The sequence below is a fragment of the Pogoniulus pusillus genome, chromosome 30 (genome assembly GCF_015220805.1).
Source record: "Pogoniulus pusillus isolate bPogPus1 chromosome 30, bPogPus1.pri, whole genome shotgun sequence".
NCBI lineage: Eukaryota > Metazoa > Chordata > Aves > Piciformes > Lybiidae > Pogoniulus > Pogoniulus pusillus.
The window spans coordinates 11,512,800-11,532,312 of NC_087293.1; the positions used below are offsets into that span (position 1 = coordinate 11,512,800).

Here is a 19,513-nt window from a genome sequence, read left to right on the forward strand (position 1 = left end):
TCATGTCCCAAAGTGCCATGGCCACAGGTTTCTGGAACACCTCCAGGGATGGGGACTGCAGCACCTCCCTGGGCAGCCTGTGCCAATCCCTGACCACTCTTGCAGCAAAGAAATGTGTCCCAGTCTCCAACCTAACCCTCCCCTGGCACAACTTCAGGCCAGTTCCTCTCTCCCATCACCTGATACTAGGGAGAAGAGACCAACCCCACCTCACTGCAACCTCCTCTCAGGGAGTTGCAGACAGCAATGAGCTCTCCCCTCAGCCTCCTCTTCTGCAGGCTGCACACCCCCAGCTCCCTCAGCTGCTCCTCCCCAGCCCTGTTCTCCAGACCCTTCACCAGCTCTGTTGCCCCTCTCTGGACTTGCTCCAACTCCTCAATGTCCTTCTTGGAGTGTGAAGCCCAAACCTGCACTCAAGGTGTGGCCTCACCAGTGCCCAGCACAGGGGCACAGTCACTTCCCTATTCCTGCTGGCCAAACTACTGCTGATTTGAGCCAGGCTGTTGTTGGCCTTCTTGGCTACCTGAGCTCACTGCTGGCTCATTTTCAGCTGGCTGCCAACCAGCACCCCCAGGTTCTCCTCTGCTGGGCAAATGCTGAACCCTTCCCCCAGAGGACACCTGACATTCTCTTTGTTCCCACAGCAGCTTGGCACATGGGCAGGCAGGACAGCTGGCAAAGCTCTGAACCCTCAGGCTGAGTTCAGGCTGGTCTCACTGCAGTGTGTGGAATGAAAGAGCTCCAGGAGCCCCTTCCTCAGGGACAAATCCTTGCCAGGGTGTAAACCAAGCCTTTGGAAGCTGCTCCTCTCCTCCATCAGTGGTGCTGCCACGTTAACAGAACAGGACTGGTGTCTGTTTCCAGCTACTGGTGCCAAAGCTCAGCTCCACTCTGGTCACTGTCCAACAGGCTCCTGCTGGTTTCAGTGAGGGGGGATCAGCTGCAGGGGCTCCCACCTGTCTGCCTCTACTCAGCAGATGCAAAAGCCACAAACCATGGAGTGTTCTGGGCTGGAAGGCACCTTTGGTGCCTTGCCCAGCCTCAGCTCTGCTCAGCAGGAGATATCCACACACAGACTATGCATAACCTCCTTTTTTCATCAGTCTGAGCTTCCTCCATCTCTTAAAGGACTTATCCACCTCTGCTTTTCCTTCTGAGCTAGGAACCAACAGCCCAACATGTCCTGGGGTCTTCCACTGCACTGCTGTAAAACCTCAAGTGTAAGGCCATAGATGACAGAATGTTTGGGCTGGAAGGGACCTTAGAGACCATCTAGTTCCTGCCATGGGCAGGGACACCTCCCACGAGCCCAGCTTGCTCAAGGCCTCATCCAATCTGGCCTTCCACACCTCCAGAAAGCTGAACTCCAGCTGTGCTCCCCTGCACTGCTCTCCAGGGTGGGGGTCAGTGACCCACAGAAGAGAGGCCTGGTTCCCAGAACACCTGCAGTATTCCACTGTGCCAAGATCTGCTGCACAGGGGCACATGAGCCCAGTGACCTCACAGGCCACACATGCACTGCCCCACAGCCCACTGAGGAGTGCTCAGTCCACTGCACCCACATTTGGCTGCTTGGGCTCCTGTGAAGCACTTGAGACATAGGTGAGACAGGTCTCAGCTTCCTGTTGCCTCTCCTGGCTGCACACCCCCAGAGTCACTTGTGCAGAGGGACAGTCACTTGTGCAGGGGTCTGCCAAAGCTGCCAGACCCATCCCCACCTGAACTCTGTTACATTCTCTGGTAAGAGCAGGATCACCACCCTGGAGGAGCAACATCTGAAGGAGTGAAGTTCCTCATCCAAGGATGACTTTGGCTCTTCTTTGTTCGTTCCTGACAGGATGTCAGCTACATTCCTGGAGGTGACAGTCTGTGTACAATCGGCAGCTGGTTCCAAGAGGGCAGCCACAAACTGCTCCAGCTGGGAGACACCTGAAAGCAGCTCCATCCAAACTGCTTCACGCAGCTCTTCAGCCTGAGGGCGTTTTTCTCCCAGCTTTTGGGCTACACCACCGTGAAAACACTCAGCAAAATGAGCAGAAACAAACCTGGAGCCATGCAGAAAACCACAGCGTGCACCTCCACACACAATGAGACAGCAGCACAGCTGGAGAAGTCCACACCAACAACAGACAGAGTGCTCAGTGACAGAAGAGAGAAGTCCATTCTGCTCCAAACCATCAGGATTTACATTCCTTGGGTAAGGTTCCATCTCCTCACCGACTCAAACCACCTGCCCTGGATGGGAGAATCACTCAGACAATCATTTCCAAGCACTCAGTGCCTGGGAAACCTGAAGGACCAGAAGCCAGGAGCAGGGGCCCTGGAGCAGCACAGCTTGCTTTGCCATCACCACATCTTCTTGCTGCTGCTGGCTAAAAAAGTGCAAGGCAGGCATCAGCTAAGTGAGAAACCCCAGCCTGTAGTGTGTGGAATCCACCAAGTGCTGTGGCAGGGACAGAAAGCAATGGGACTGGTTGGGAGTGGAGGCATCAGGAGAGCACTGTTTTAATGAGAGCATTCAGTTAGCTATTTGCTTGGCACGGGACACCGTAAGCTGCAGAGCTGACCATGCAAGCACAACGGGCTGAAGAGAAACCCTTCCTGCTAGGCTTCCAAGTGAGTGCCTGGATCAAACGCCCCTGGGTACAGAGCGTGAGCAAAGAGCAGCAGAGACACGATTTGCTTAGGTTCCAGCCCAAAGTTGCTGCAGTTGGACAGGTGGTGCTGGCAGTGAGGGGGCGCTCAGCTTCCTGCGCTTCAGGGTTGGCTGTGTTGTGAGACATCTTGCTTGCAGCATCCATCCTGCCACGGCTCATCACTCCTGTGAGCCAGAGTTTGACCTGGTGACCCCTGGGGAATGAGATCCTCTCCCAACCATCTCCTGTCCCCACTCTTTGTGGCTGGACTCCTGTAAGCCACGACCTTTTGTTTCAATGGGCAAGAAGCAGGAAGCCACAGCGGCCAGCAGGCAGCAGCTGCTGTAAACCACCAGGGTTAAATAGACTGAGGATTCCAACATCACCTGCAGAGGAAAGGCAGAAAGAGACTCAGTGGCAACCTCTGGGCTTTAGAAGACAGAGAAAAAAACTGATGTAGGGGTAGACATTGAAACTGCACCACTGGAAACCCTGTGAGTGCTCCCCAGAGATGATGCAGTGAGTAAAACCTCAGCCGAGTCTGGATTTCAGGGGCCATGAGGTGCTGCTGCCCTTTGGGATCAGACAGAAGCAAACTCCAAGTGCTCTACTCCCTGCACAACCACCACTGCTTCTGACAGGCTCCTGAGTTCAAGGCCAGGTTGGATGAGGCCTTAAGCGACCTGCTCTAGTGGAAGGTGTCTCTGCCTATGGCAGGGGGGCTGGAAGTGGCTGAGCTTTGAGCTCCCTTCCAACCTAAACCATTCTATGATCACCTTCCTGAGCCTTCAGCCTCAGGAGGAGAAGGGTTTTTACCTGTGCAATGAAGGGGGTTATGAGGGCTCCCACTCGGGCCATTCCACTGCACGTTCCCAGCCCCAGAGCACGAGTGGCTGTGGGATAAACCTGTGGACAAAGCATCAAGCCATTAACCCCAGTGGAGAAGTCCTCTCTTCTCCAGCTCTCCTAAATCAATGGGAATTAACTTGTGGTGCTAGAGTGAGTTCTGGCAGAGAATGACAATGAGATCATCAACTCAGAGCTGGGCTAAGCTCCAGTCTGAAGAGGTCATAAAAAAACCCCCAATGACTTTTTCCCACCACATCCTCACTCCCCTTAAATATCCTCATGACAAAAGCAACCTCCTTACCTCGGGAGTGTAAACATAAGCAGCCTGAAATCCTCCTGAAATAAAAGCTCTTGCAATGAAGAGCAGCACAGTAAGGACATTTCTGTGAGGACAAAAAGGAGAGCAGTGTTTGGGATTGTTCTGTACAAGCTGTTTGTTTAACTTGGAGGCAAGTGCAATAGAAATGCTCAGTTGCTCAGAACCATTTCTTTTGTGTCCTTTTCTTCTTTGCCCTCAGTGGTTTGGTTTTTTTTTTCCTTCCTGGATCTTTCCTCCAACAAGCAGGCCAAAGAAATCTGCATTCTCACAATCCCAGCAGTGTATTCACTCTGCCTGGCCTCTTGGAATAAGCAGAGAATGTCTAAGATCATCTAAATAACACAAATTCCATATTGGGAATGGTGCTGACCAAAAACAATCTGGCAGGGGAGGAGGGAAGGGAAGTGTAGCTTCAACTTCCCTGTGTCAAAGGCACAACCCCAGCCAGCACCTGGATATTTGCAGCTTTGGGAGCTTTCTCCTTACAAAGTTCCTGTACTAGAAGGTTTTGTACCTAAAAAGGCAGAGAGAATCCTGGAAAGGTTTGAATTCAGAGTTTTTCCCTATCTCTCAGGTCACCTCTTTGTTCATCAGCCCCAGGGTACAGATGTTGTCACATCTGTGTGGCTCAGCTGGAGATCTGGCTTCCAGAGCAGAGCTGCCAGCTGAATTGTTCTTGAGACAATCTGCATGAAGGACAGAGGCTGAACCATCCCAAAATGTGAACCCAAGTCGTGGTGTGTGCAGCCTGCAGCTTGTGCCAGGCTGTCTCTACTGCTCCAGAAGGAGTTGTGCCAGGGCACTTTGGTGGTCAAAGAATTAGTAGCTGTGGCACTTTGGGAGGTGGTCATGGAGGTGCTGGGTATAAGGCTGGACTCAATGATCTTAGAGGTCTTTGCCAACCTTAATGATTCTATGATTAGACTACCAAGAGCCCTTAGACCACCAAAGCAGCAGACTGGGAGGTAGAGGCTGGGCCTGGCTGTCAAGGACAGGCCTGGCACAGTCAGTCTGGGGAAATCATAGAATCAACCAGGTTGGAAGAGACCTCCAAGATCATCCAGTCCAACCTATCCCCCTGGCAGGGCAGCACAGGAACTGTCCAAACTCATCACATCTGACTTCAGAACTGTCCAGTGGTTACCTCATGCTCAGACATAAGCTCTCACTTTCCCTTTTGGATTGCTCAGTCTGCAAGATTCAACTGAAGGATTTCTCCTCTCCTGCTTCCTTCAGTTTCCTTCCAAACTGGTGAGAAAACCTAACACCATCCTTCATCCTTTCTCCACCACCACCTCCTGGCTCTTCACACCACCAGTTCCAGTTCTCTTGCCTTAACCAAGAGAGAAGGTGGAAGAAGCAGCCAGAAGCAGCCAGCCCAGCTGCTGCCCATCATCTCCTTACCTTCCAACGCAGAGAAACAGCAGAAGGCTGCAAAAGGAGAAGACAAGGAAGGAGAGGGCCATGGTTTTCTTGCGGCCTATCCGATCAATAATCCACAGTGTCACTAACACACCTGCAGGAGGAGAGCAGTTGACTGCTGAGCCAAGGTGGAGGCTGCAGCAGCCAGCTCTGAGCAACAGCCTGGCTTAGCTGGAACTGAAATGTTCTTCCATTCTGGCAAAACAGAAGTTCTGTGTCCCAGTTGCTGAGGCTGAAGGTGAGCAGCAGTGTGCTCAGGTAGCCAAGAAGGCCAACAGCAGCCTTGGACCAGCAACAGTGTGGCCAGCAAGGAGTAGGGAAGTGACTGTCTCCTTGTACTGGGCACTGGGGAGGCCACACCTTAAATCCTGGGCTCAGTTTTGGGGCCCTCACTCCAAGAAGGACATTGAGGAGTTGGAGCAAGTCCAGAGAAAGGCAACAAAACTGGGGAAGGGTTTGGAGAGGTTGGGGAGGAGCAGCTGAGGGAGCTGGGGGTGTTTAGTCAGGAGAAGAGGAGGCTGAGGGGAGACCTCATTGCTCTCTACAACTCCCTGAGAAGAGGGTGCAGTGAGGTAGGGTTGGCCTCTTCTTCCTAGTATCAGGTGATAGAAGGAGAGGAACTGGCCTGAAATTGTGCCAGGGGAGGATTAGGTTGAAGATAAGGAAAAATTTCTTTGTTGCAAGAGGGACTGGCAGAGGCTGCCCAGGGAGGTGGTGGAGACTCCATCCCTGGAGGCGCGCAAGAAACCTGTGGCCATGGCACTTTGGGACAGGGTTTGCTGGCTATGGTGGCATTGGGTTGAAGGTTGGACTGGATGATCTCAGAGAGCTTTTCCAACCCAAAGAAACTCTATGATTCTGTGAAAAGAAGCTGACCAGTGCCTCACAGTGTGAGTTGAGGCAGGTGAATGATGAGAGACCATCTAGACCTGCAGAAGCAATGGCTGTTGCACACTGGGGTGCTTGTCCTGGTCATGGAAATCCCCTGGAAATGAGAGAAAAGCCTGACTGGGGCTGGACAAAGCTTTAGGGAGCAACTTCATTGATTTGCTGGGCTCATGATCCTTTAAAAATAGTTCTGGAAAGTAATTTCTGGCTAAAAGTGATTCTGCCTCTGTGATTTAATTGCTGCTCCTCCTCTAAACGCCTAATACCTCGCTTGGAAGGGATCCATGCCCAGATGGGCCATTACAGCTCCACAGAGCAATTAGTGCAGATTTTATCTGTGGTGATGTCACAGGCACTGAAGAGAGCTCCAGCTCCTGTGAGTGCTGCATAGACCAAGCAGCCCCAGCAAGGAGCTCCAGTGCTGCAAGAAACCCACTGGCATTAGGCCAGAGAGAAAAGCCCATTGCATAGAACCACAGAATCTTTGAGGTTGGAAAAGACTTTTAAGAGCAGAGAATGTCAGAGGCTGGAAGGGACCTCCAAAGCTCATCCAGTCCAACCTCCCTGCCACAGCAGGATTACACAGGAACACATCCAGACAAGTCTTGGATATCTCCAGAGAGGGAGACTGCACAACCCACCCTGGGCAGCCTGTTCCAGGGTTCTGGCACCCTCACAAGGAAAAAATTCCTCCTCATGTTTAAATGAACCTTCCTCTGCCTCAGCTTCCACCATTGCCCCTTGTGCTGTCCTTGGGCATCACTCAGCAGAGCCTGGCTCCAGCCTCCTGCCACTCACCTGCACATCTCTATAACCACTGATGAGGTCACCTCTCAGTCTCCTCCTCTCCCAGCAGCACAGCCCCAGCTCCCTCAGGCTCTCTCCATGAGAGATGTTCCATTCCCTTCATCATCTTTGTGGCTCTGTGCTGGACTCTCTCAAACAGCACAGCTTTATATCCCTCTTGACCTGGAGGGCCCAGATCATTGAGTCCCACCATAATTTCCTTGTGCCAGAGTCTGTTCCAACCAGACCAAGTCCTTGGCAGTGAGGAACCAGTGACAGGATGAGGAGCAATGGGTTTGAGCTGGAGAAGGGGAGGTTTAGACACAAGATTAGGAAGAAATTCTTTCCAGTGAGGGTGGGGAGACACTGAAACAGGTTGCTCAGGGAGGCTGTGGATGCTCCCTGGCCAGGTTGGATGGGGCCTTGAGCAGCCTGATCTAATGGGAGTGTGACACCATTCTGTGATTCTTACTGCCACTTACCAGGGAATTCTGACAGGGTTGTCCAGAGCAGATCAGTGTAGTCCTCCTCTGTCAGATACTCACAGGTCAGGCTGCATTTTGCTGTAACTTCTTTCCTTCTGCTGGATACTGTGGGAAGAAAGAGAGGAAAAAAAACACCAAACCCAAGCATTTAATATCTCTCAAGTATTCTCTACTCACCTTCTCTTACTCCTGCTTCATCTCTCTTACTGCTGCAACTGGTGGAAGGGATGTACTGAAAAGACCCTGCCACACAGCAGGTGTGTTCCACCTGGAAGACACAGCTGAAGCTGCACCAGCTACAGGCTGGGGACAGTGGCTAAGAGCAGCCAGGCAGAGAGGGAGCTGGGGGTGCTGGTAGAGAGGAGCTGAACATGAGGCAGCAGTGTGCCCAGGTGGGCAGCAGAGCCAATGGCATCCTGGGCTGGCTCAGAAGCAGTGTGGCCAGCAGGACAAGAGAGGTTCTTCTGCCTCCGTGCTCAGCACTGCTCAGGCCACCCCTGGAGTGCTGTGTTCAGTTCTGGGCTCCTCGATTCAAGAGAGATGTTGAGGTGCTGGAAGGTGTCCAGAGAAGGGCAGCAAGGCTGGGGAGGGGCCTGGAGCACAGCCCTGTGAGGAGAGGCTGAGGGAGCTGGGGGGGTGCAGCCTGCAGCAGAGGAGGCTCAGGGCAGAGCTCATTGCTGGCTACAACTCCCTGAAGGGAGGCTGTAGCCAGGTGGGGTTGGTCTCTTCTGCCAGGCAAGCAGCAACAGAAGAAGGGGACAGAGTCTGGAGTTGTGCCAGGGGAGGTCTAGGCTGGATGTTAGGAGGAAGTTGTTGTCAGAGAGAGTGATTGGCATTGGAATGGGCTGCCCAGGGAGGTGGTGGAGTTGCTGTCCCTGGAGGTGTTAAAGCAAAGTCTGTATGGGGCACTTAGTGCCATGCTCTGGCTGTGCTCCAGGCCCCTGACCAACCTTGCTGCCCTTCTCTGGACATGTTCCAGTATCTCAACATCTCTCATGAATTGAGGAGCTCAGAACTGGACATAGCACTCAAGGTGTGGCCTGAGCAGTGCTGAGCACAGGGGCAGAATAATCTCCCCTGCCCTACTGGGCATCTAAAGCACTCCTTGATCTTAAGAACCTGGGAGCTGCCCAGCAGCAGTGATCTGTGTCTCAGAGCTGATTAGGCCTGGCAGATCTGGAAACTTCCATTTAGTCTATCATTTCTCCCCCCACTGTTAGAACAGACACTTTTTCTAACAGGTCTCCCTTGAAGATTATCTTGCTGGTGTACAAATTGGGCTCAGAGACACTGCAGGACCTCTTTGCTTTGTGCAGGAGATGAGGAACACATCTGCACATCTATCAGAAATGTTTCTAACAAGGAACCCTCAAAGTGGATGCCTCAAAATTCAGGCAAGAAGCCAAAGTCCTTTCCAAACTAAGAGCAGAAAATGCTTTCATAAAAGATCTTCCACTACCCAAAAGCCAGAAAAGAAAGAAAAGATGGAAGCATACTCACTGCTGCAGACATCTCCTGCTTGAAAGAACTCTGTAGTTAATAAAACTAACCCATAATATGAAAAGGCATTGGAAAACCTGCGAAGAAGAAAAGGAGAGAGGAAGTCTCAGCTGGTCAAAGCTATAGTAAACAACATGAATCAAACTGGAACCTGCTGTGTGAGGACTCCCACTAAGTGCTGCCTCAAAGCCATTTCCTCTCAGCATTTAGAGAAGGAAGGGGCAGTCAGATGCAGAATGGCAGCAATTAGGTGCTTGAATAAATGTCAAATCGATAGGAGTCAGGGTTCTTCTGAGGAGAGAGCTGCTGCCTTTGGGTGATGCTGTCAAATACCTCCATTAAAAGCCATTCAGAACCCTGCAGACGCTGAGCCATTGATGTTTCCTCTTACCATATAAACCAGAGTAACAAGGTGGTCCATCTAAAATGGGGTGTAAAAAGGTCCCTCATTTTGCCTCGGTCTTCCTGTGGGAAACAAGAGAGGAATCAGATGATCAGGGCATCCCCTGGGCTGGAGGGCACAGGGTGTCAAGGGTTAACACAACACGCAGGACTAAGTGCTACAGTTCAGGTTTCAAGTCTTCTGCTTGTAGGAGCCACATCGGAACTGGGATCCAAGGAATAGATTCTCTAGGACAGCACAAACAGTTCGTGCATGGGGCACACTCTTTCTGCATGAGGAAGGTGAGGATCTGCCAGAACAAGGTGGGGCGGGAAAGAGGTAGAGTGCAGCACGGCTGGCACAGGATTCACATGGCTCAAAGCCAGCTCCCGTACATGAGAGCAGCCCCTCAGGGCTTCTGATCTCAGGTACTCAAGAGCCAGACGCAGCCCTCCTGCAAGCAGACCCCTCTCAAACTGGGTGGTTCTCAGAGACAGTGGAGGGCTCGGCCCATAAACTTGTGGTTAAGGAAAAATACTTTCCCACCCCACCCTGAAAACAGAGCCATCCAAAACTGGGACAGTGCTCCTGCACAGCCCATCTAAACCACTGCAGCTGAGCAAAAGGAGCTCCAGGTTGCATCAGATGACAAAGGTTGCACCAGATGATGCTTGGGGTCCCTTCCAAGCTGCCACTCTGTGAAATCCTCACTGATCCAGACCTTAATAAAATCAAAGAATCAGGCAGGGTTGGAAGGGACCACAAGGAGCAGCCAGTTCCAACCCCCCTGCCATGGCCAGGGACACCCTACCCTAGAGCAGGCTGCACACAGCCTCAGGCAGCCTGGCCTCAAACACCTCCAGCCATGGGGCCTCAGCCACGTCCCTGGGCAACCCATTCCAGCCTCTCACCACTCTCATGCTCAACAACTTCCTCCTCACCTCCAGCCTGACTCTCCCCACCTCCAGCTTTGCTTCATTCCCCCCAGTCCTGTCACTGCCTGAGAGTCTAAAAAGTCCTTCCCCAGCTCTGGTTAGTCCCTCCTCCACCTCTGGTTAGTAAGAGGCCATCACTACCAGCAGGCTCCTTCCTAGCTTTACCTACAGGCCTTCCTCTGCTCTCTTTCCTTGCTGGCTAACTTTGTAACTTCCTTTCTCACCAAAGGCTGCCCTGTCAATGCAGAGCTGCTTTAGATGTTGACAGAAGTGCTGGGAAGTTAGTCAGACCAAGCTGAAATGAAAAGAAATCCAATGCAACTCACACAGCAAGAGGCAGCTCAGAACAAACAGCCAGAATGACTCCCTGCATTAGGACTGAAGAGGAGCCTGCAGCTTTCCCACTCCAGAAAATTAGGATTAGATTAAAACCTAGGAGCAGCTAAAGAGCCAAACTCCACCTTGTCTCATGAGTTCAGATCTGGGAATTCTGATCTGAGTTCTCCAACTAGCCTCAAGGTTTGATTTTGCTTAATAACACAGTCTTTGAGTGAGGTTTAAAGAACATCAATGCTCACTTGAAAGGTTCTTCTCACAGAAACCAAAAGTGAGAAGCAAACTGTGATCATCACACCTGTGATCATCTCCCATTTGTTTAGTGCTGTCTGGGACATGAAAATTAAACTTCCCATTGATGATTGGCTTAGAAATGTAGCCCAGTTTCAGTGTATCCCACGTTATTAAGGTGCCTGCAACCTGTACCTACCTGTCTGGAAGTAATTAATTTCCCCAGAGGCATCGGAGCTCCGTTTTCCGTCGCTATCCTCTTCAAAGTGGCAATTGCTTTCTCCTGATTCCCAGATAAAACATCATACCTGGCACTTTCTGGCAGCCACTGAGAGAGAAAAGCAGATCACACACACACACACAGAGCCAGGTCAAAACCACAGCAATAAACAAAGTGGGCATTTTCTTTGTGAGCTTTTGCAGTGGGCAATTGCCATCAGGCTGCTCGCACAGAGAGGATCACAGAACAATGTCAGACTCCTCTTTAGGCTGTAAGAAACTGCAAAAGCCCACTTGCAACACAGAATTCCAGGCTGAACTCTTCCCCTTTGGTTACTTTGGGCTTGTTCTTCAGGATTTCTGCAGGTTCTTTACATGAGATCCTCTCAAGAGGAGAGGCAAAGCTTCCAAGGCAGATTACAAGAGGCTCTAGGCAGAAGGGGATCTGCTCAATGCTCAGCAAGAGCTAAAGGAGGGAGTGGTGAGAGGCTCTGGCCAGACTCTTGTCAGTGGTGCCTAGTGACAGCACTAGGGCCAGTGGGCACAAATTCTGGAAAACAGGAGGCTTCATCTGAACAGGAGGAGAAACTTGTTTGGTGTGAGGGAACTGGAGCCTGGAGCAGGCTGCCCAGAGAGGTTGTGGAGTCTCCTTCTCTGGAGAGCTTCCAAACCCACCTGGCCCTTGTGATTCTGGGCAAGCTGCTGTGGGTGCCCCTGCTTGAGCAGGGTGGGGATTGGACTGGGTGATCTCCAGAGGTCTTTTCCAACCCCTACCATGCTGGGATTCAGTGACAAGAGAACAAGGCAGCACTGCAGTCAACGCTTGCAATGTAGAGCAGCAGCTGCCAGGCAGCATCCCTTGCAGAACCACCTCTGGTCTAGTGGGAGGTGTCCCTGCCAATGCCGGGTGGGGTTGGAATTAGATGACAACAGACAAGAGACTAAACCCACCAGGATGCTGTGATGCTGGGCAAGCTGCTGTGGGTGTCCCTACTTGAGCAGGGTAGGGGTTGGACTGGATGATCTCCAGAGGTCCTTTCCAACCCCTCCCCACCAATGTGGGACTCTGTGACAAAAGGATTTCAAACCCTAAAGAACAACCAGGGAAAACAGCAACAGCTTTTAATTAAACCTTGATTCCACTGAGCTTAGCTGAAACAAAGTCATTAAACTGGAGAGGTCTCCAGGCCTGATTTGGTTTCACAAAATTCCAGCCCACCATTGTCTTGCAGCAATTACAGCCACAGAAACACAGCTCTGCCTGGAATGTTTTCCTAGCACCCTGTTAAAACAACAGCATTTTTTGTCGCTGCCGCAGATGTTTGAAAGAAGACACCCACAGAGGGCTGAAAAGCTGTGACCACTCCCTTCAAGCAGAATCAGGCAGAGGAGAGGCAGGTTGCTAGAGCACAGGTTTGGCTTTGTGAGAATACCTACAAAACACAGGACAGCGAAGAGCAAGAGCGGGAGGGCAGAAAGAATGAGCAGCCAGCGCCAGCCCAGAGTGGGCATCACCAACACTGCCAGAAGGACTTCAAACACGGTGCCAATGGCCCAAAAAACCTGCCGAAGGGAAAAGAGAGAGTCACCAAATGAGACTGAGGACTGCTTGCAAGGCCTCCCTCCTTCTCACATTCCAAGACCTGCTCTCCAGGGATGGCTGGAGAAATGCCAGAGACACTGCAGATCTGCACCACGGGGTGGGAACAGCTCAGGCCTCTGAGGGGGATTTGTGGCAGTGTGGCAGAAGCTGGAAGGTTCCTTTCTGGAATGCCAGCACTGCCCCTAGACACTGGTGTTGAGCTGCAGGCAGCCTCTCACAGGGAACAGACTCATCACATGGTGTTTCTTAAGCAAAATGATCTCCTGTTCCTGGGTGACCTCCTCCAGGTGAACCTGCCTTGGCAGGGGGGCTGGACTGGATCATCTCCAGAGATCCCTTCAAGCCCTACCATGCTGTGACTCTGTGATTAATCTGTGAGTGTTATTCCCAGCTAACCACCATGAGATTTATGTTCTTTGGTTTCCTTTCCCAAACCAAGCTACCAAAGTCCCAGAGTTTGGTCTCCAGATGAAGGAAGCCACCAGTAACCTTTCAGGGAATCATGGAGCTGGCCTCCTCATGCACATCCTATCCACACAGGATTATTCTCCTTTAGATTGTCTTGGCTTGAGGAGGGGAGATTTGTATCAGGAAGAAATTCCTTGCAGTGAGACACTGGAACAGGGAGGCTGTGGAGGCTCCCTCCCTGGAAGTGTTCAAGGCCAGGTTGGATGAAACCTTGAGCAATCTGGTCTGGTGAGAGGTGTCCCTGCCTATGGCAGGGGGGGTTGGAACTAGATGAGCTTTAAGGTATCTTCCAAGCTAAACCATTCTGTGATCCTCTGATTCTGAACCCACTTAGCTGACCTAACACTCAGAATGTATTCCTAACCCAGGGCTGCTCAAAGTGACACAGAATAAGTCACCTACTGACCTGAAAGACCAATCAAGTGGCTGCAGGACTATTTCAGGAGACTGCTTTTCCATGGAGAAGTTGTGTCAGTTTGGTCTAATCTTTCAGGTCCCTTCCAAACCATTCTATGAATCTATGAGGTTTTCCACAAGGATGTTCCTTCCACACTGAGTGATGGAGCCCAATTCTGCTGCTCTCTGACCCTTCAACCATCCATGCAAAGACTGTGACTTTGGTGTTGCAGTATTTAGAGGGCAAAATGCTGCTCTCTGAGGCTTTGTTACCTTTGGATTGACTTTCAGCTTTACTGAACAGGAAGCTCTCCCTCAGCCATTGCTGAGCTGCAGGAGAATCTCACTATGAAATGAGGTGGCACCCAAGTGTCCCCTTTCCTTCTGCTACCAGCAGGAACTTATGGATGCAAGTTCATTCCCAGGCTCAACATCAAGAGTGGAGCACTACAGGGATGCTTTGTGCTGCTCTGGGACTTGAGCTAGAACCAGTGTGTGGGGGTAACCTCAGCTCCACACTGACTTGGACAGTCAACATTTGACTGTGGCTGTGTGTGAGAGTTCCAGCCAGTAGGATGGAAGGGATGGATCCAACAGCAGAATTGATCCCTCTAGGGAACAGCACATGTAGCTCTGCCACTCACCTCTATTAATAAGATGCATTTTGCTCTGGCTTTCATTGGAAGGAATTCAGCATATAAGGTTACCCTGTGAAGAGTGGACAATGAGAAAACTGAAATGTTAGCACACTGAGGAACACTCCACATTAGCACTACAAGAGAGCTTCAGAGCTTTTTTGGTTGCAGGATGGCTCTTCCCTGAAAGTGTTCAAAGCCAGGCTGGATTCAACACAAACCAGCATTCAACACAAACCCTAGCTGGGTAAAGGCTTTCTTCAGGGCCTTACAGCTGGCCCAGAGAACTCCACATCAGTCTGCTCTGATGGGTTAACTGAAACCTGGCAGGTTTAGATTCACCCCTTAGATTTACCTCCAAGAGGTGGCTACTCTCAAGATCTGATTCTGTTCCTGGTAGAAAACAATTTGACTTCTGTTATTAGGGAATTCAAAATGAAATCAGGCTGGAAAAGACTTTTCAGATCATCCAGTCCAACCATTCTCTGGCTCTACCAAGTCTGCTGCTAAACTATGGCACTCAGCACCACATCTCTACCTCTTTTAAACCCCTCCAGGGATGGAGATTCAACCACAACCCTGGTCCAGGCCTTGACAAGGTTGTGGATTATCCATTAGCTGGGCTGTAGCCATCTGTCCCTGGAGGTGTTGAAGCAAAGCCTGGCTGGGACACTTAGTGCCATGGTCTGGTTGATTGGCTGGGGCTGGGTGCTAGGTTGGACTGGATGAGCTTGGAGGTCTCTTCCAACTTGCTTGATTCTATGATTCTATGATCTCATGGGGCTCTGGAGAGCAGCATTAACATATCTGCAGGGCAAAGCATTATGAACCCTGAATCTTGATCTTTGTTCTTCTCCTCCCACATTGTAGTTATGCTCAATTTGAGCTGCCTGGCAGAAACTGCCTCACTGATGGTCAATACACAGCAGGCTGAGGACTCTCCTGTCTCTCACACCCTTTTCTGCAGCTTCTTGTGCTAGTTTGAAGCTAGCTAGAATGTTCTGGTGAGATGGATTAGATCACAGGCTGTGAAAGAGGAACAATGGTGATGTCTACTTACAGACTTGCTGAGAGGTGTAAGAGCAATAATCCAAACATAGATAAGGGAGCAGCTCTTTGTCTGGGCTTTGAGCTGCATTTCTCTCTAACCTCACCCTCTGTCTCTCTGATTAATCCACTTTGCTTCCTAAACCCCCTGGCTGACCTCCATTCTTCCTTGGGGCACAAGGCAACGTCTAGGGTAAGGCAGGGGAGTGGGAGAAGGTAGAAGGGCAGTTGGGAGCCCCTCCTGGGTACTCAGGTTTCTGGGAGGGCTGCTGTGTTTCTGTATTACCTTTTACCTTGTATATTTCTGTATCTACTGTAAGTCTCTGCTTGTCTATTCTGCTAAGCTGTAAATATAAAGCTTCATTCAATTTCCAGAGCCAGCTGAGTCTAGTCTGGGTGATTTCCAAAGTGTGTGGGGAGTGGGTAACACCCAAACCATCCCACTTCTAAAGGAGGGCAGGAGAGCAGCAGCAGCAGCAAATTAATAACATTCTGATGTTCCCTCTCAGCTCTGAGTCTTTGATCTGGGAATGGCAGCAGAAAATACAGGATATTGATCTGCCTGGTGAAGAGGCCTAGGAGCCATCAATCACAGCTAGACTCTGGCTACTCTGAAATAGCACCTCCATGGGGGCAAAGCAAAAAATCAATTATTAATAAAGAGAAAAGACTGCACACAGAGAGAAAGGCTCTGCTCTTCTCTTGCCATTTCTAATTAAAAGCCTACAGCAGAGTTTATTTATTCCAGGTGGAAAACTGAGTGATCTTCCTCTTCAGTGAATGGAGGGACACAGTAATGCAGAAATGTCCTCCAATGGAGAACTGCCTCCTGATAAAAGTGTCTGAGCCACCCAAGTGTCTTCAGTGCCCCAGGTTTGTGTGGGTATGGAAGAGCTCAGGTTCAGCTGACAACCTTCAGGCTCTGTCTGAACAATAACCTGCAGTTTAATGATGAAGAGCCAGGGCTCAGCTCTACCTCTAAATGCAAGTGTTTAGCCCATGTTTTTGGCTCCTCACTCTTAGGAGGACTTTGAGGTACTGGAGCAGGTCCAGAGAAGGGTAACAAAGCTGGAGAAAGGTCTGGAGAACAGGGCTGGGGAGGAGCAGCTGAGGGAACTGGGGTTGCTTAGTCTGCAGAAGAGGAGGCTGAGAGGAGACCTCATTGCTTTCTAAAACTCCCTGAAAGGAGACTAGAGCCAGGTAGGGGTTGGTCTCTTCTCTCAAGGAACAAGTAATAAGACAAGAGGAAATATCCTCAATATGCACCAGGGGAGGTTTAGGTTGGACATGAGGAACAATTTCTTCCCCTTAAGAGTTGTCAAGGCCTGTCCCAGGCTTCCCAGGGCAGTGGTGGAGTCCCCATTCCTGGAAGGGTTTCAAAGCTGTGTGGATGTGATGCTGAGGGCCATGGCTTAGTGGTGATCTGGGAGTTCTGGGTTAAGGGTTGGTCTTGATCTTAAAGTGCTTTTGTAGCCCAAAGGGTTCCCTGGGGCTGGGCTGGATGATGCCCAGAGATTCCTTCCAACCCTTGCCTTTCTGTGATTCTGTGTGATCCTATGGTTCTGTGACCCACCCTTACAACTAGACCATGCCATCCCTCATGGACAGTCCAGAAACACAGTGTCCAGAACAGCTGTCTGTTGTGTTTTACCCACTTCTAGGTGACCTCTCTGAGGGAATGAGAGAAGCTTACAAGGCCTTCAGGCAGACAATCCATTGAGGAACCCAGCTTGTGCAGATAGAAGTCACTGTAAATCACCTCACTGATTCACCTCAGGGATGTGCTGGGTGTCTTCAAAGCCTTCTCAGACTTCTGCATCACCAAAGCAGTTAGAATAAAATAGGTTTGGGATAAGAGGGCAGAGGCAGGTTTTCAATTTGAGACAAGCACTTAAATCAATAAACAGAAAGGAGAAAGTTTGGACTTGTGAGTATTTACTTACGACTGAGGCACTCCTCCAATCCCAAAGCCCACCAGGCCCCTCAGCACCAAGATCCAGCTGTACACAGGTGCAAACCCACTGAGGATCCCATAGTAGAGTGTCCACAGCACACTGATCTTCAGGCCCTGTAAGCACAGACAAGCAAGAGGCTCTGCTGTAACACAAATGAAATGTACAGCAGAGCTTCAAACCCCTTTTATTTAATAGGAAGTCAGCTCTGGCTCTGATTAATTACAGAGCATCCCAGCATGGTGGGGGAGGAAGGGAGCTCTGGAGATCAGCCAGTCTAAACCTCCCTGCTCAAGCAAGGGCACTCACAGCAGCTTGCCCAGGATCACAAGGGCCAGGTGGGTTTGGAAGCTCTCCAGAGAAGGAGATTCCACAACCTCTCTGGGCAGCCTGCTCCAGGCCTCCAGCACCCTCACACCAAACAAGTCTCTCCTGTCCAGATGGAACCTCCTGGCTTCTAGTTTGTGCCCTCTGTCCCTCGTGCTGTCACTGGGCACCACTGAAGAGTCTGGCCCCATTCTCTCACCCCCTGCAGGTCCTTTAGCTCTTGCTGAGCTTTGATCAGATCCCCTCTGGGACTGCTCTTCTGCAGGCTCTCAGCCCCAGGGCTCTCAGCCTTTCCTCTTCACAGAGCTGCTCTAGGCCCCTCAGCATCTTTATAGCCTCCACTGGACTCTCTCCAGTAGTTTTCTGTCTGTCTTGAACTGGGGAACCCAGAAACTGACACAGTGCACCAGAAATGTGTGTAGGAGGAAGTTCTTCACAGAGAGAGTGATTGGCATTGGAATGGGCTGCCCAGGGAGGTGGTGGAGGCACTGTCCCTGAAGGTGTTCAAGAAAAGACTGGATGAGGCACTTGGTGCCATGGTCTAGTTGACTGAATAGGGCTGGGGGATAGGTTGGACTGGATGATCTTGGAGGTCTCTTCCAGCCTGGCTGATTCTATGATTCTATGAAATGGACTCACTAGGGCAGAGCAGAGGGGAAAAAGAATCTCCTTCAACCTGCTGGCCACACTCCTCTTCACACCCTCCAGGGGACCATTTGCCTTCTTGGCCACAGGGTCACATTGCTGGCTCATGGGGAACTTGTCCACCAGCACTCCCAGGTCTTTCTCCACAGAGCTGCTTTCCAGGAGGTCACCTCTCACCTGTACTGGTGCAGGAGGTTCTTTCTCCCCAGGGGCAGGACCCAGCACTTGCCTGATGGACTTCCTAAGCTCCCATTAATTCTGCTGCACACCTATGGGCTCTGACCCCTGTGAACTGCACACACTGCAACATCCAGATGACAGAAACATTAGAACATATTCTAGCAGGAGCTGAAGACTTACTGTTTTTCTCCCATACTGGTCTGAAATGTTTCCCCAGAGGGTGGAGCTGGCCATCATTCCCACAAACACCACCTGCCAAAGACCAGAAGAAAATCTTCCTCTTAACAACAAGAGAAGTCAAAATTTCCACCTGACAGCAAAAAGAACACAACAGTGCCACCAGAAAATGTCAGAGTAAAATGGCCAGGGGTTCTGGGAGCAGTTCCTTTGCAGTAGGGACTATTAAAAGAGAATTCCTCACATAGTGAGAGCTTTCAGAAGTCACTGGGTTGAAAAGACTTTGCTTTGGCCCAGGAAGGGAGATGAATGCCAGCAGCTGCTCAGTCCAAGGTCTCTCAGCTTCTTCCAGTGGTGGGCCCATTTTCCCTTCCTTTTGTTCAGCTCAGGGATCTAAACACAACATAAATAAGCCAAATCTCTGCCAGGCTACCTGTCAGCACCTCAGCTGTGATCTGCTGAATCAGAGCAGTGCTGAAGAGTTTTGAGCTTTTGATAAATGGAAGAAGGTGGTGGAACACCCAAGGGGGTGAGGGAGTCACCAGCCCTGGGGGTGTTGAAGAAAAGTGTGGACATGGCAAATTGGGACAGGGTTTAATGGCCATGGAGGTCTTAATTTGGCAGTTGGGAGTCACTGGTCTTAGAGGGCCTTTCCAACTGGCACAATGTTATGATGCTCTGAATTCTCAGTGACTGGAGAGCACAATTTGACACTAAATGGGAATCACTGTCTTGTTTGGGGCTTTTTCTGGTTTTGCTGGAGGGTTTTCATAACCCACAAAGTTATCTTCACAGCAAGGACTCATTGGGAGTTGTATGCCACAACTGAGGGCACAGGCAAGTGGATACAGGAGCAAGTGCCTGTGTTGGAGAGGGGAAGCAAACAGGCACCCCTAAGACAGCTTTGCAATTGAAAGATCCATCCAGTGACAGACCAGACACTAAAATGTGCACTCTGACATTACACATTGGCAGCCCAGCCCTGGAAGATGCTGAGAATCCTCAGTTCCATCAAGCAGATTCATGAACAAAAGCTGCTCAGTGTAGCTTGAGGTGAGACAGAGCTGTCTGAGGAGCCCAGTGCTGCTCAGCCTG

At 50.8% G+C, this 19,513-nt stretch overlaps 1 protein-coding gene across 2 annotated transcripts in view; it reads right to left on the reverse strand.

Moving 5' to 3' along the window:
* Positions 1–2,489: 2,489 nt before the first annotated feature.
* Positions 2,490–19,513, reverse strand: part of SVOP (SV2 related protein) — a 29,349-nt gene continuing 12,325 nt past the window's right edge. For both annotated transcript variants that reach the window (XM_064168428.1, XM_064168426.1), the window contains exons 5-16: positions 18,422–18,493; positions 17,081–17,205; positions 14,100–14,163; positions 12,426–12,551; positions 10,969–11,097; positions 9,277–9,350; positions 8,886–8,962; positions 7,383–7,490; positions 5,209–5,320; positions 3,787–3,868; positions 3,453–3,542; positions 2,490–3,022 (exon numbers count right to left, since the gene is read on the reverse strand). In XM_064168428.1, coding sequence (XP_064024498.1) covers positions 2,816–3,022; positions 3,453–3,542; positions 3,787–3,868; positions 5,209–5,320; positions 7,383–7,490; positions 8,886–8,962; positions 9,277–9,350; positions 10,969–11,097; positions 12,426–12,551; positions 14,100–14,163; positions 17,081–17,205; positions 18,422–18,493 — 1,266 coding nt within the window. In that variant the 3' untranslated portion in view covers positions 2,490–2,815. The remainder of the gene's footprint in view (positions 3,023–3,452; positions 3,543–3,786; positions 3,869–5,208; positions 5,321–7,382; positions 7,491–8,885; positions 8,963–9,276; positions 9,351–10,968; positions 11,098–12,425; positions 12,552–14,099; positions 14,164–17,080; positions 17,206–18,421; positions 18,494–19,513) is intronic.